General features: G+C 36.0%; 1 protein-coding gene across 5 annotated transcripts in view; it reads left to right on the top strand.

The window, feature by feature from the left end:
* The window catches only part of UBE3A (ubiquitin protein ligase E3A), a 90,539-nt gene extending 80,991 nt beyond the window's left edge, over nucleotides 1-9,548 (top strand). For all 5 annotated transcript variants that reach the window (XM_061158546.1, XM_061158547.1, XM_061158550.1 and 2 more), the window contains 4 exons: nucleotides 458-613; nucleotides 709-782; nucleotides 7,567-7,710; nucleotides 8,726-9,548. In XM_061158546.1, the coding sequence (XP_061014529.1) occupies nucleotides 458-613; nucleotides 709-782; nucleotides 7,567-7,710; nucleotides 8,726-8,846 (495 nt within the window). In that variant the 3' untranslated portion in view covers nucleotides 8,847-9,548. The remainder of the gene's footprint in view (nucleotides 1-457; nucleotides 614-708; nucleotides 783-7,566; nucleotides 7,711-8,725) is intronic.
* The last annotated feature ends 2,699 nt before the right edge of the window (nucleotides 9,549-12,247 follow it).

The raw sequence follows: 12,247 nt of genomic DNA, 5'->3' as shown, positions 1-12,247 counted from the left end.
AAATTGTATCAAGGCACAGCTTTTGTATTTAGTTTTGTTTAATATAGAAGTTGAAACTTATGTGTATGTGGCCTCTGGTGGCTCAGAGTGTAAAGAATCTGCTTGCAGTGTGGGAGACCTGGGTTCAGTCCCTGGGTCAGGAAGATCCCTTGGAGAAGGGAATGGTGACCCACTCCAGTATTGCTGTCTGGAGAATCCCATGGACAGAGGAGCCTGGCCAGGTACAGTCCATGGGATCACAAAGAGTTGAACATGAATGAGTGACTAACACATTGTCTATTATAGAGACCTGTGAAATTGTTAAAGGTATTTTCCTTTGTGTGTGTAAAGTTTGAATTCTTAAAAATATTCTTGATTGTGTTTTCTTTGGGAAAATAAAAACATTGTGCAGTCCAGTAGCTTGTATTTTGTTGTATTACGCATCATAAGACATTCTTGTGGTTAATGTTTTCTGCAGGAATTTGTCAATCTGTATTCTGACTACATTCTCAATAAATCGGTAGAAAAACAGTTCAAGGCTTTTCGGAGAGGTTTTCATATGGTGACCAATGAATCTCCTTTAAAGTACTTATTCAGACCAGAGGAAATTGAATTGCTTATATGTGGAAGCCGGGTAAGAAAGCAAGGGTTTCCAGAAATATCTTCTGTTGATCTATTGTTTGTAATGGTGTGGTGTAGATGTTAAGACGTGTTTTCTTGAATTTGCAGAATCTAGATTTCCAAGCACTAGAAGAAACTACAGAATATGACGGTGGCTATACCAGGGACTCTGTTGTGATTAGGTGAGGTTCTTAATTCTTAAAAGGAAGAATTAAAATTCACCAAAGGGGTGTAGGCTTTATGCTTTAGACCTTTGCCTCCAGGTTTTATTTCTCAAATAAGCAAACTCACAAATTCTCAATGTATAAAATTAAAAGTATATTTGTAATATAATCACCAGTTCCTATTGCTAATCTTGTGATTTATTTCCTGAATAATGTTTTATGTAAGGGGCATGTTTTCTTCTGCACTGGGGTATAAAGTGTCTAATATTCCTAGTAATTCTGTTGCAGTGCGCTTAGTGACAGATGATGATGAAGATAGAACTGCCTCTTCTGAATACTTCTCCTTTCTTTTGAACTCTGGGGAATGTTACTTACCTATATGAGGCACCTTTTGTGTGAAATGGTATATTCTTTGATTTAATCCTTATTACATAGCAAGGTGCATACTAGAATTTGTATTTTATTTTGAAGACCTTGGCTCCAGATTCTCACAGGAAGGAGAGATTCCTAGTCTTAACTGTTCTCAGGGAGTTGCTCCTGCTGTGTATCATCTGCTTCTCTTTGCTACTGTCCAGTCCTGAGAGACACAGGCTTCTTCCTCTCCTGCTGAGATGGGGTAAAAAGGGACAAATGCCCTTTTGGCTGTCACTGGTAGAGTGAGGTGAGGAAGCATTCCTGGAGGTTGTCTCTGAAGGTTATCACTCTTAAGACTAAAGTATAGGAAGTCTATAATGAGTATCACTTGTATCAAGAAATGAATATTTTATGTTCTATTATTTTCCTTTGTTTTATTTTTCACTTTGGTTTGTGTGAAGTTATTGATATTTTCTCTGTTTAGCATACCTTTGGTCATTCCTAGTGGCAGTGGTGATATTATTTACTTTTAGCAATTACTATTCTGCTATTTACTTGAAGTTCAAAGGTTACTTGAAGGTAAAAGAGTGGAAATAGCATGGATAACAACAGCAAAGGGTAACCTCACTTGTGAGTCACAGTATTATCACAGCACTATCTCTGTTAGTGATATTATTGATGACAGATAGTTATGACTTTGTGGTATCTTAATGTTTCTCTGAGAATAGTTGAAGGTATCTTGTGCTACTCTTTGTGGAGAAATTACTTTTTAAGTTAAGGTCTTAATTTTATTTCTTTTAGAATAACATGTTATTCTTTTAGAATAACATAATTCCTGCTTGAGATATTACCTTAACATCGTATGTGAGTGTTTCTTAAATGTTAGTGAATTATGGTTGATTGGAGTGTTGTGTTAGTTTCAGGTATACAGCATGTGTGTTTTTGCAGGTTATATTTCATTATATGTTATTATAAGATTGGGTATAATTCCCTGAGCAGTACAGTAAATCCTTATTATTGCTTATCTAGTTTACTTGTAGTTGTTTGTAGTTAATCCTATACTCCTAATTTGGCTCCCTTTCCCTATCCCTCCACCATTATATAAGGTCTCTCTTTATGTCTTGTACTTTTCTTTGCTCTGAATATGATATGATGTAACCATTACTGATTTGTTGTGCTTTGCTCTTTGTTTGCATGATATATCTTTTTCTTTTTTCTTTCAACCTATCAATGTTCTGAATTTGAAGTGAGTTTCTTACAAATAGCTGAGTCATATTTTTTAATCTACTCTGTCAGTCTTTGCCTTTAATTGTTGTGTTTAGACCATTTGTATTCAGGGTAATTATTGATATGGTAGAACTCAAGTCTGCTATTTGTTTTCTGTTTCTTTGCTCGTCATGGTTCCTTGTCTTTTTGCCTTTTGTGGGTTACTTAGTTACTTGAATATTTTTAAGGGTTTCTTCTTGATTTTGGTGTTCTGTTTTTGTGTGTGTTGCTTAGTATAGTGTTCTTCATGGTTGCTGTTGGTATTTGTATCAACATTTCTTCCAGTGAGATATGGAAACCTTGTTTCCATTTGAGTCTGTTACTTTCCCCACATTTAAATACAATTGTCTTGAGTATCAGTGATGTTGTAATTTTTCTATCAGTCATCAAATCCAATTTATAAAATTCATGAGGAGAATTATAGTCTGTTGTATGTCCCTTCGTTTCTGCTCTTTCTGTTCCGTCTGCCTCAGAATCCATCTTTTATCACTTCGTTTAGTTAGTATTCAAAGGCAGATCTGCTAATGACTAATTCTTTTAGTTTTCCTTTGTCAGAGGGTGATTTCCACTTTATTTCTGACCAGTTTTGTTTATACTGTTTGAAGTTTCTTCTTAAAATCTGTATGCTTCTGTCTTTTTTCAAACTTGGAGTGTTCTTAGCCATTATTTCTTAAAATTCTCTCTCAGTCCCACTCCCTTTCCTCCTTTCTATGCCTCTAATGATAGCAGTGCTCAGTCATCTGTCACTGTTCCGTGTGTACCTAGGCTCTTAGTTTCTTCAGTCTGTTTTCTCTCTTGCTCAGGTTTTGATCCTCGGTCATCTTGACTCTACTATTGAATCCATCTAGTATTTTTCTCTTACTGTGTTTTTCAGTTCTGTAGTTTGCATTTGGCTCTTTTTTTAATTGTAACTTAAATATTTTGCTAAGACTTAGTTTCTGGTGTTTCAGTTTTGAAACACTAGCACTTATAATTGATTATAGAATAATTTTTATGATTACCTCATTAAAATCCTTGTCAGTTGCAGTATGTTATTCATCCCAGTGTTTGACATTGGTTGATTTTCTTTCTTTCATGTGATTTTCATAGTTCTTGGCTTGACAGGTGATTTTGGATTGTATGCTGGATATTTTGGCTGTTTTATTAGGAGACCCCGGGTCCTATTTACATCTTTTACTTTAGTAGTGAAAAGTGAGTGGGTCAATACTGTCCTGTGGTGTAGATAGACATAGTAGTTATTTCCAGCTCTTTGTTATTGGAGGTCACAGTGGATTATTTCACTAACGGATTATTCCATACATAACATCAAACATCATCAAATTGGGAATTGCTGCTAAAAGTGGGATTGTTGAACTAAATGGTAGATATGTATGTAGTTTTGCTAAATATTGCCAAATTCTCCACAGAAATTGTGACATTTTGCACTCCCAGTGGTAATATACATGCATATCTCCTTTCCTACAATTTTCCACCCCAGTGTTGTTCATTTCAGCTGTTTGCCTGTTAATTGAGAAATGGCATTGTGACACAGACAATGTCACAATTTCTGTGGAGAATTTGGCAGCTTTAGCAGAATCTTTAACTCGGGCCACTTTTGTCAGCTGCTTTCATCCATGTGCAGCCGGAAGCTGATCTCAAGGGACGCTTCTGTCTCCCAGGGTGCCTCTTGCCCCCATCAGGCACGATGTCATTGTGACATTGTCGTTTTGGTCCAACAGGCTGTCCTGTCGCCAGTGCTCTTACCTGCCCTCTTGGGGTTGACCCTCAGCCCATGTTGTTCTGCATACCCCGCTCTTCCTGGACTCCGCTAGTATGGGCTCAGGTGTATATAAACAGTTTTAATGTAGAACATAATGCTTAATAGGAAGAGAAGAATTTTTCTCAGTATTTTCATTATAAAAACTGATAGTAACCCTAACGTTTTAAGTTCTAATTTTTTAGAAAGAGCCAAAGGAACAGCTGACTTTGTCTCGACAACCACTGCTGGTCTGCTACTTCCTTTAGGATCTGCCTCCTCTATTCAAGGGCACCTGTTGGTCTGCCTCTTCAGATGTGGCTGATTCATTTAGGCTTTAGAACACTCCTGAGGAGTGAGGAGGTTTTTTGGCCCTGACAGAGGGCTCTGGGTTACTGCATACTTGCTTTTCCTTGCCAGCCACCCAAAAAGGAATAACCTAAACTGTGGTATGGTTTGTTTCCTTCCTAACGGAGAGATGTGCTTGTATGTCCCATGTTCAGGTTCCTGTTGTATTTTCTTTTTAAGTTGTTTTCTCTAGATGGGTGGGAGGTTTGGGGAGGATATTAGAATGTCAGGGAAGAGAAATGGCAAGACTTTGGAGAGAGCCAAGAATTCTAATAAAGCTGCTAATCTATGTTAGAAATAATGGCATTGCACCAACAGAAATACCAACATTTTGGTAAGAGAAATTGTATACTGGAATACTAGGGTATCAAAAACTAGAATTGTAACTGTATGTAGGAAGTGTGACCTTTTCTGTCAAGATTCTGGAAAGCACTTTCAAATAAATATTAAAATGCATTCCTCAGAAAACTACTAGAGTTCATCAGTGAATTTGGTAAAGTTGCAGGATACAAAATTAATATACAAAAATCTTTTGCATTGTTATATAATGAAATACAATGAAAGACAAGAAAGACAAATTAATGAAATAATCACTTTTACTGTTGCATCAGAAAGGGTAACATGCCTAGTACTAAACCTATCTAAGGAGACACCTATACTCTAAAAACTATAAGATCCTGATGAAAGAAATTGAAGATGACACAAACAGGTAGGAATACTACATTCTTAGACTGAAAGATTCAGTGTTGTCAAAATAACTATACTACCCAAGGTAATCTACAGATTCGATTCAGTCCTGCCTATCAATTAATAGCGGCATTTTTCACAGAACTAGAACAAAAGTCTTTAACTTTGTATGGAAACACAGACCCTGAATAGCCAAAGCGGTCCTGAGAAACAAAACTGCAGCTGAAGGAATCAGGCTTCCTGATCTCAGACTCCAAAGCTGTAGTAATCAAAACAGTTGGTATTGGGACAGAAACAGAAATATAGGTCAGTGAAGCAGAAAGCCCAGAGAGAGACACCTGCGGACAGTTAATCTGTGTCAGAGGGACAGGAGTGTAGTGCGGAAAAGACGGTCTTGTCAATAAGTGGTACTGGGAGAATGGGACAGCTACATGTAAAAGAATGAAATTAGAATATTCTCTAACTATACACAAAAATAAACTCAAAGTGGATTAAAGACTTAAGATATGTACTATAAAAATCTTAGAGGAAAACATAAGCAGAAGACTCTTTGACATAACTTTCATCAGTATCTTTTTGAGATAATGAAAATAAAACCAAAAAGAAGCAAATGAGACCTAATTAAAAAAAAAAAAGCTTTCCCCAGCAAAGGAAACCATAAGCAAAACAAAAAGACAACCCACATAATGGGAGAAAATATTTGCAAATAGACAAGACTATTAAAGGATTAATCTCCAGAATATCCAAACAGCTCATGCAGCTCAATGTCAAAAAAGCAGCTTAATCAGAAAATGGACAGAACCTGAATAGACATTTCTCCAAAGAAGACATACAGATGGGCAAAAATCACATGACTTTTAGTCAACATCACTAATTTTTAGAGAAGTGCAAATCGGAACCACAATGAGGTATCACATCACACAGATTAGAATGGCAATCGTCAAAAAATCTACAAAAGACAAACGCTAGGAGAGTATGTGGAGAAAAAGGAACTCTCCTACACTGCTAATAGGAATGTAAATAGTTACAGCCCCTGTGGAGGACAGCATGGAGGTTCCTTACAGACTAAAAGTAGAGCTGCCATATGATCCAGCAGTCACACTCCTGGGCACATACCCAGAGATAACCGTAATTCAAGAGGATGTGTGTACCACAGTATTCTTGGCAGCACTGTTTACAATAGCCAAGAAATGTCCATTGAGAAAGGAAATGGATAAAGAAGATACACACACACACACACGAATATTATTCAACCATAAAAAGGATGCACACACACACACACACACACACACACACACACACACACACACACGAATATTATTCAGCCATAAAAAGGATGCAATGATGTCATCTGCAGCAACATGGATGGACCTGGAGATGGTCACACTTAAGTAAATCAGAGAAAGATACATCATATATCATTTATATATGGAATCTAAAAAAGAAAATGATACAAATGAACTTATTTACCAAACAGAAACATACCAACTGAAACAAGCTTAATGGTTACCAAAGGGGAAAGGTGGGGAAGGGATAATTCAGGAATTTGGGGTTAACATACACATGCTGTGTATTAAAGAGAGAATCAACAGGGACCTACCATATGACACAGGGCACTCCACTCAGTATTTCATAGTATCATGAGAAAAGAATCTGAGAAAGGATGGATATATGCGTATGTATACCTGAAATTGTATGTGTTAAATTTATGGATACTTTATTATTGAAAGTGTAGATTTCAATTGCTCTTTTTCAAGATTGCTCTTAATGAACTTGCATTTTGTTTTTAGAGTAAATTTAACAAGCATCATTATAATGTTGACTTCTATCACATAGGTTTTAGGAATGCCAGGGATTAAATTATTCTCAGTATAATTGCATATGATACATATATCAGAATAACCCCCAATTCCCCTTCCACAGCACACATACTATTGATAAAAGTATTCTAGTTTATATAAAAATTGTGTATTTTTGTATGAGTATTTTTAGGTATTTCCTTTTGTTCCTACACTGTATCTGATCTTCTCCCCTTGAAGTTGCATAAGGCATGAGTGGACAAAGGACATAGCTGTCATCTTCAGTACACAGGATTTTGGTTTTGCCTTATGTCTTTTGTTTCTTACTAACTATATATTTACAGTTGATGTAATTGTTTCCTTTTGTTGTTGCCAGTTTTTACTGTTGCAGATAATGTAGCGATGAACAGAAGCTTTTATATTTTTGAAAATAGTTTTCTTAAATTTGCATGAGTGGAAGTCCTAGGTCCTAGATCCCCAGAAAAGAACCTTCAGGCCCTTGATATTGACCTCCAAATTATCTCCTATTATGGTTTTAATGCAAATCACAAACTTAAATTAGTGCTAGCAATAATGAATGCCAAACTGAAATTGGTATTTTATCTTTTCTCAGGGAGTTCTGGGAAATTGTTCATTCATTTACAGATGAGCAGAAAAGACTCTTCTTGCAGTTTACAACAGGCACAGACAGGGCACCTGTGGGCGGACTAGGAAAATTGAAGATGATAATAGCGAAAAATGGTCCAGACACAGAAAGGTAATTATTAAATTGTGACTATATACTGAAAACCTTGGCTTCCATATTATTACACATGTGTGATCTATCCAGAAACTTCTGAGCACATTTGCAGTTTTTAATAGAAATTTCCAAATCACATAAAATGTTAGTTTAGCCAGTACTTTGCTGTTAATGTTCAAGAAAAATTTTAAACAGTGGGCAGGTTAAAAATTACAGAGTTCACTTGATTTGAAATTTTACAAATTGGTATGATTTTTAAAGTTTTTGATTGAGAATTTTTTAATTGAAAGCCACATTATGTCATCTATTTAGAATAGTCAAGTTGAAGTTCACAATATTGTTCAGCCCTAGATTATGCTAGAACCACCAATTTCGGTGTCCTTATATTAATCGTGTTTCCTCTATTGTGCAAGTTAACATTTGGTGTGTAGTGGCCATATGTGAGCAGTAGTATATTTAATAATTTAAATGTATAGAAACATTTCTTCTAGTATTCTACATTATTTAATATTATTTAGTATTATCTATATTGTTTGATATTAATGTAAATTTATTTATTATCAAATCAATTACATAGTCATCCGGGTGTATTTCAAATAAGCAAGGCCCAGACTGAAATTTTGAAACTGAGATCTGAGTATTGTCTCCACTTAATGTTACTATTCAGTGATTTCAACTCTACAGTGGGGAAACTGACAGTCTGTAGGGTTATTGTGAGAAAATTTAGTTAAATGAGCTCTCAGGATTAAGAAGCTATTAAGACAGTATTTGGTATGTGGTAATAACTTCGTGGATGTAATATGTTATCATCAACCATCATCGTTATTAGCTCTGAGTAATTTATGAGGTAAAGACAAACTGCTGTTTAGTAGCTGTATGGCAGAATCATAAAGTTTATCTTTATGACTTGCATTAATGTGTAGTGTGCTTTGCAAACCATCTCAGCGTATGTACCATCTAAAGTAGGATCTTTTAGTACTGAGCATATTTCCCATGACTTATTTTCCTGTTTTTCCCCTTTCTCTCTATATAGGTTACCTACATCTCATACTTGCTTTAATGTCCTTTTACTTCCGGAATATTCAAGCAAAGAAAAACTTAAAGAGAGATTGTTGAAGGCCATCACTTATGCCAAAGGATTTGGCATGCTGTAAAAAAAAATAAAAAATGGGAAGAAAAAGAAAAAAAAGAAAAAGAAATTTAAAATTTTAATTAAGTATAACAAGAGGGATAAAATTGGTGGTGATAGTGTCCCAGTACAAAAAGGCTGTTAAATAGTGAACCACAGTAGTCACCTATGTCTGTGCCTCCCTTCTTTATTGGGGATATATGGGCTGGAACAGCAGATTTCAGCTACTATATGAACAAATCCTTTATTATTATTATTATTTTTTTTTTTTTTTTTTGCGTGAAAGTGTTACTTATTCTTTCACTTGTATGTACAGAGAGGTTTTTCTGAATATTTATTTTAAGGGTTAAATCACTTTTGCTTGTGTTTATTACTGCTTGAGGTTGAGCCTTTTTGCATATTTAAAAATATATACCAACAAACTACCCTCCCAAGGAAAATATTGCCACCATTTGTAGACCATGTAACCTTCAAGTATGTGCTATTTTTTTCGTCCCTGTATCTTAACTCAAATCAGGAGCTGTATTTTTTTTAAACAATTTGCTTTTGAAACTTGAAGTTTGAAAACAGTGTGATGCAATTGCTGCTGTTCTAGTCCCCAAAGAGTTTTCTGTGCAAAAATCTTAAAATCAATAAAGATGGAAGGGAGAACTTGGAATGTTTAACTGCAGCCCTCAGAACTTTACTTTAGTAACAGCACAACAAATTAAAAACAACTCATGCCACAGTATGTTGTCTTCATGTGTCTTGCAATGAACTGTTTCAGTAGCTAATGCTCCTTCTTAGTATATGGAAGGACAGGGATTTGTTGTTGTTGTTTTAAGTTTATTGGGGAAAAGTGCATTTGGCCAAAAGAAATGATAGTCAAACCCTTTGCAAGAAAGATAAGAAGTTTGTTGTTTATTATAAGCGGAAAGCATGTGAAAGTGCACTTAACTTTTTTATCACCTCCTATCGATCACAGTTAAATAGACAATCCAGAGTCTTCCCTTCTTGTCGTCGTCAGCTTACCCAGTCAGCCGTTTTATCAAGGCACATGATCAGTGTTGGGACATAGTGAAAGAATGGCTATTGTGCCTTGTTTTACCTAATCATACAGTAAGCAGAGACTTGGAAATGAATGGAACTGTTACTCTTAAGTCCTATTTACTTCGTCTGTCCCCAAAGATTAAAGTTTATTTCAAAAAGTGTTAAATACTACTTTCACGTACTGTGGAAAAGTACAGGTAGATTTAAATTACTAGACATGCAGAAGTAAGTAGTTTCCCCTTTCTAGTCTTCTGTGTCTGTGATGTTTCTTTCTTTTATTGCAATATAAAATAAAAGGATTATGTATTTTTAACTGAGGAGAGACATGTTGATATATCCTTTTACTACAAGTTACAGCTAATGTGCTGAGCTTGTACCTCGATTGTTTGTTTTAAGTGACCGTGACAGATTAGTTTGATGATTTGTTTGAGATTGGCAGGAAAAATACAGCTTTCAATCATTGGAAGGGGAAAGAGGATGTCTTTCAGAATTATTTTAGTTCTTTTAGTAATTGAGACTTAACTGTTATGTACCATAATGCTAAATAAAACAGTGACATTTTCACCATAATTTAGTGGAAAAAGAAAACATTGCTTTCCATATTGTGATAAGGTAACATGGGGTTTTTCTGGGCCAGCCTTGAGAACACTGTTAAAAGTATGTACACTACCTTGATTCAAGGGACCCTCATGCTACTACAGTCACCATAAAAGGCCTTTCATTCCTGTGCTTCTTGTGTATAATGAAAGAATACGAGAAATCAAATACTTTGGGGGCTTTTTGTATAATAAATTCGTGAAGAAATTTGTGTTCTTCAGTTCTTAAGTTTTATTATCACTACAGTATTGAAGTTATCCAATTGTAATCACATCTGTGTGAAGTTTTTGAATGGTCATTGAGTACAGATCATCAGGTATAGAATTCATATCAAATAGACTTTTAACAAACAGTTGAAAATAAACCTACCCTTGAAAATATTTTAAGAGAAAAGTTCATTGGTTGTCCAGACTAATTGCTCTCAGTTGCTCAGTATCTGTCCTGGGCACATTACCACTTCTTTTCTCATTGCCTCCTTTCCACTACTGTCTACAAAAATTTCACTGAACAGTATCTTAAGCAAGAGGGAACAAATAGAAATTTTGACTACAGTGGTTACTCCCTCTATGCCAGATGTTGTGTTATAAAGTACTCTTTCTCCCAGATCACCAGGAAACTCTGGAGGAAATAAAAAACCGAAAACTAATGGGTTTTCCAGATGAAATACACAGTTTCTCCTGCATATCATCATTATAGAATATCTCAAGCATACAGTAAGGTCACAGCCTGTGACGAAACTTTACTGGGCTCTGCTTAATTGTGTGATAAAATCCAACGACAATTTCTCTAGCTTTACTTTGGGATACATACTAACTTAGGAGGGAGATACATGAAATCAAGCTTCAAACAAAACTTGCTGATGGTATTCGTTTCCCTATCAGTACACATCCATCTTACTAGACAGGAAGGAGGACTGTAACCTGGCACCATCACTCTGTTCCTGTAAGAACATGAGTGTGCTAGGATTTCAGGCCCTTTTAAGGGGTTTTCTCAAGAATTTCATGCAGACTCAGAGGAAGGGTAGTCTTCCTAAGGCTGCTCCATCTGTAGTCATGATCCCCTTAACCTGTTCACCTCAGGTATCTTTTTTGACCTTCCACCAGCCTCTAAGGACCATCTCTTATATTCCTGCTCCTTCCCTGAGCCAATAGAGGATTAAAAACGCAACTTCTCCTTCCTCTTTCCTTCTTTTACCCATAGTGTTAGTGTATGGAGAATTTCCTGGGGAGTCCAGAGAGAGAAGTGCAGAGCCTTGGTCTTTTCCTTCTTTACTGTTCACATCCAGTAGTTGGCATTTGTTAACCAGTTGCAGGACGATTTTGGTGCAGATGTGCCCCTGTGAGAAATGCTTAAAACTTTTGCTATGCCGCTAAAATAGCTCTCCTGAAAGATTCTTAGAGCCTCCTCTTGAGAAACTCTGTTGCCAGTAAGAACTCTTTAACCTTGGCAGCACCCTGAACTTGGTTCACCTGCTACCCTGTTTCTTTTTCAGTAGGGTGGATACTACTGTAATTCTAAAATTCTGACCTGTACTTGCCCAGTTCTGTCTGGTAAACCTCAACCACTCAAAAAGGTTGTTCTCCAAATCTGTGTCTTCTGCTCAGACTCTACCCCCAGAATATCTTTGTGGTATTTTAAAATCAATACACTTCAAAATGAAACTTTTATTTCTACCTATCATTTATTGTTTGTTCCTTAAAAACATACCTTTCGATCCAGTCTTCAGAATCCCTCACCCTTCAATTGTCACAGCTTGTATCAGTTGTTTCCCCCTCTCCATCATACTTTCTTGTGGCTTCT

The sequence above is a fragment of the Dama dama genome, chromosome 13, assembly GCF_033118175.1.
Source record: "Dama dama isolate Ldn47 chromosome 13, ASM3311817v1, whole genome shotgun sequence".
In the NCBI taxonomy this organism is placed as follows: Eukaryota; Metazoa; Chordata; class Mammalia; order Artiodactyla; family Cervidae; genus Dama; species Dama dama.
The sequence above is the reverse complement of the archived record's forward strand: the minus strand, read 5'-3'. Positions and strand labels throughout refer to the sequence as shown.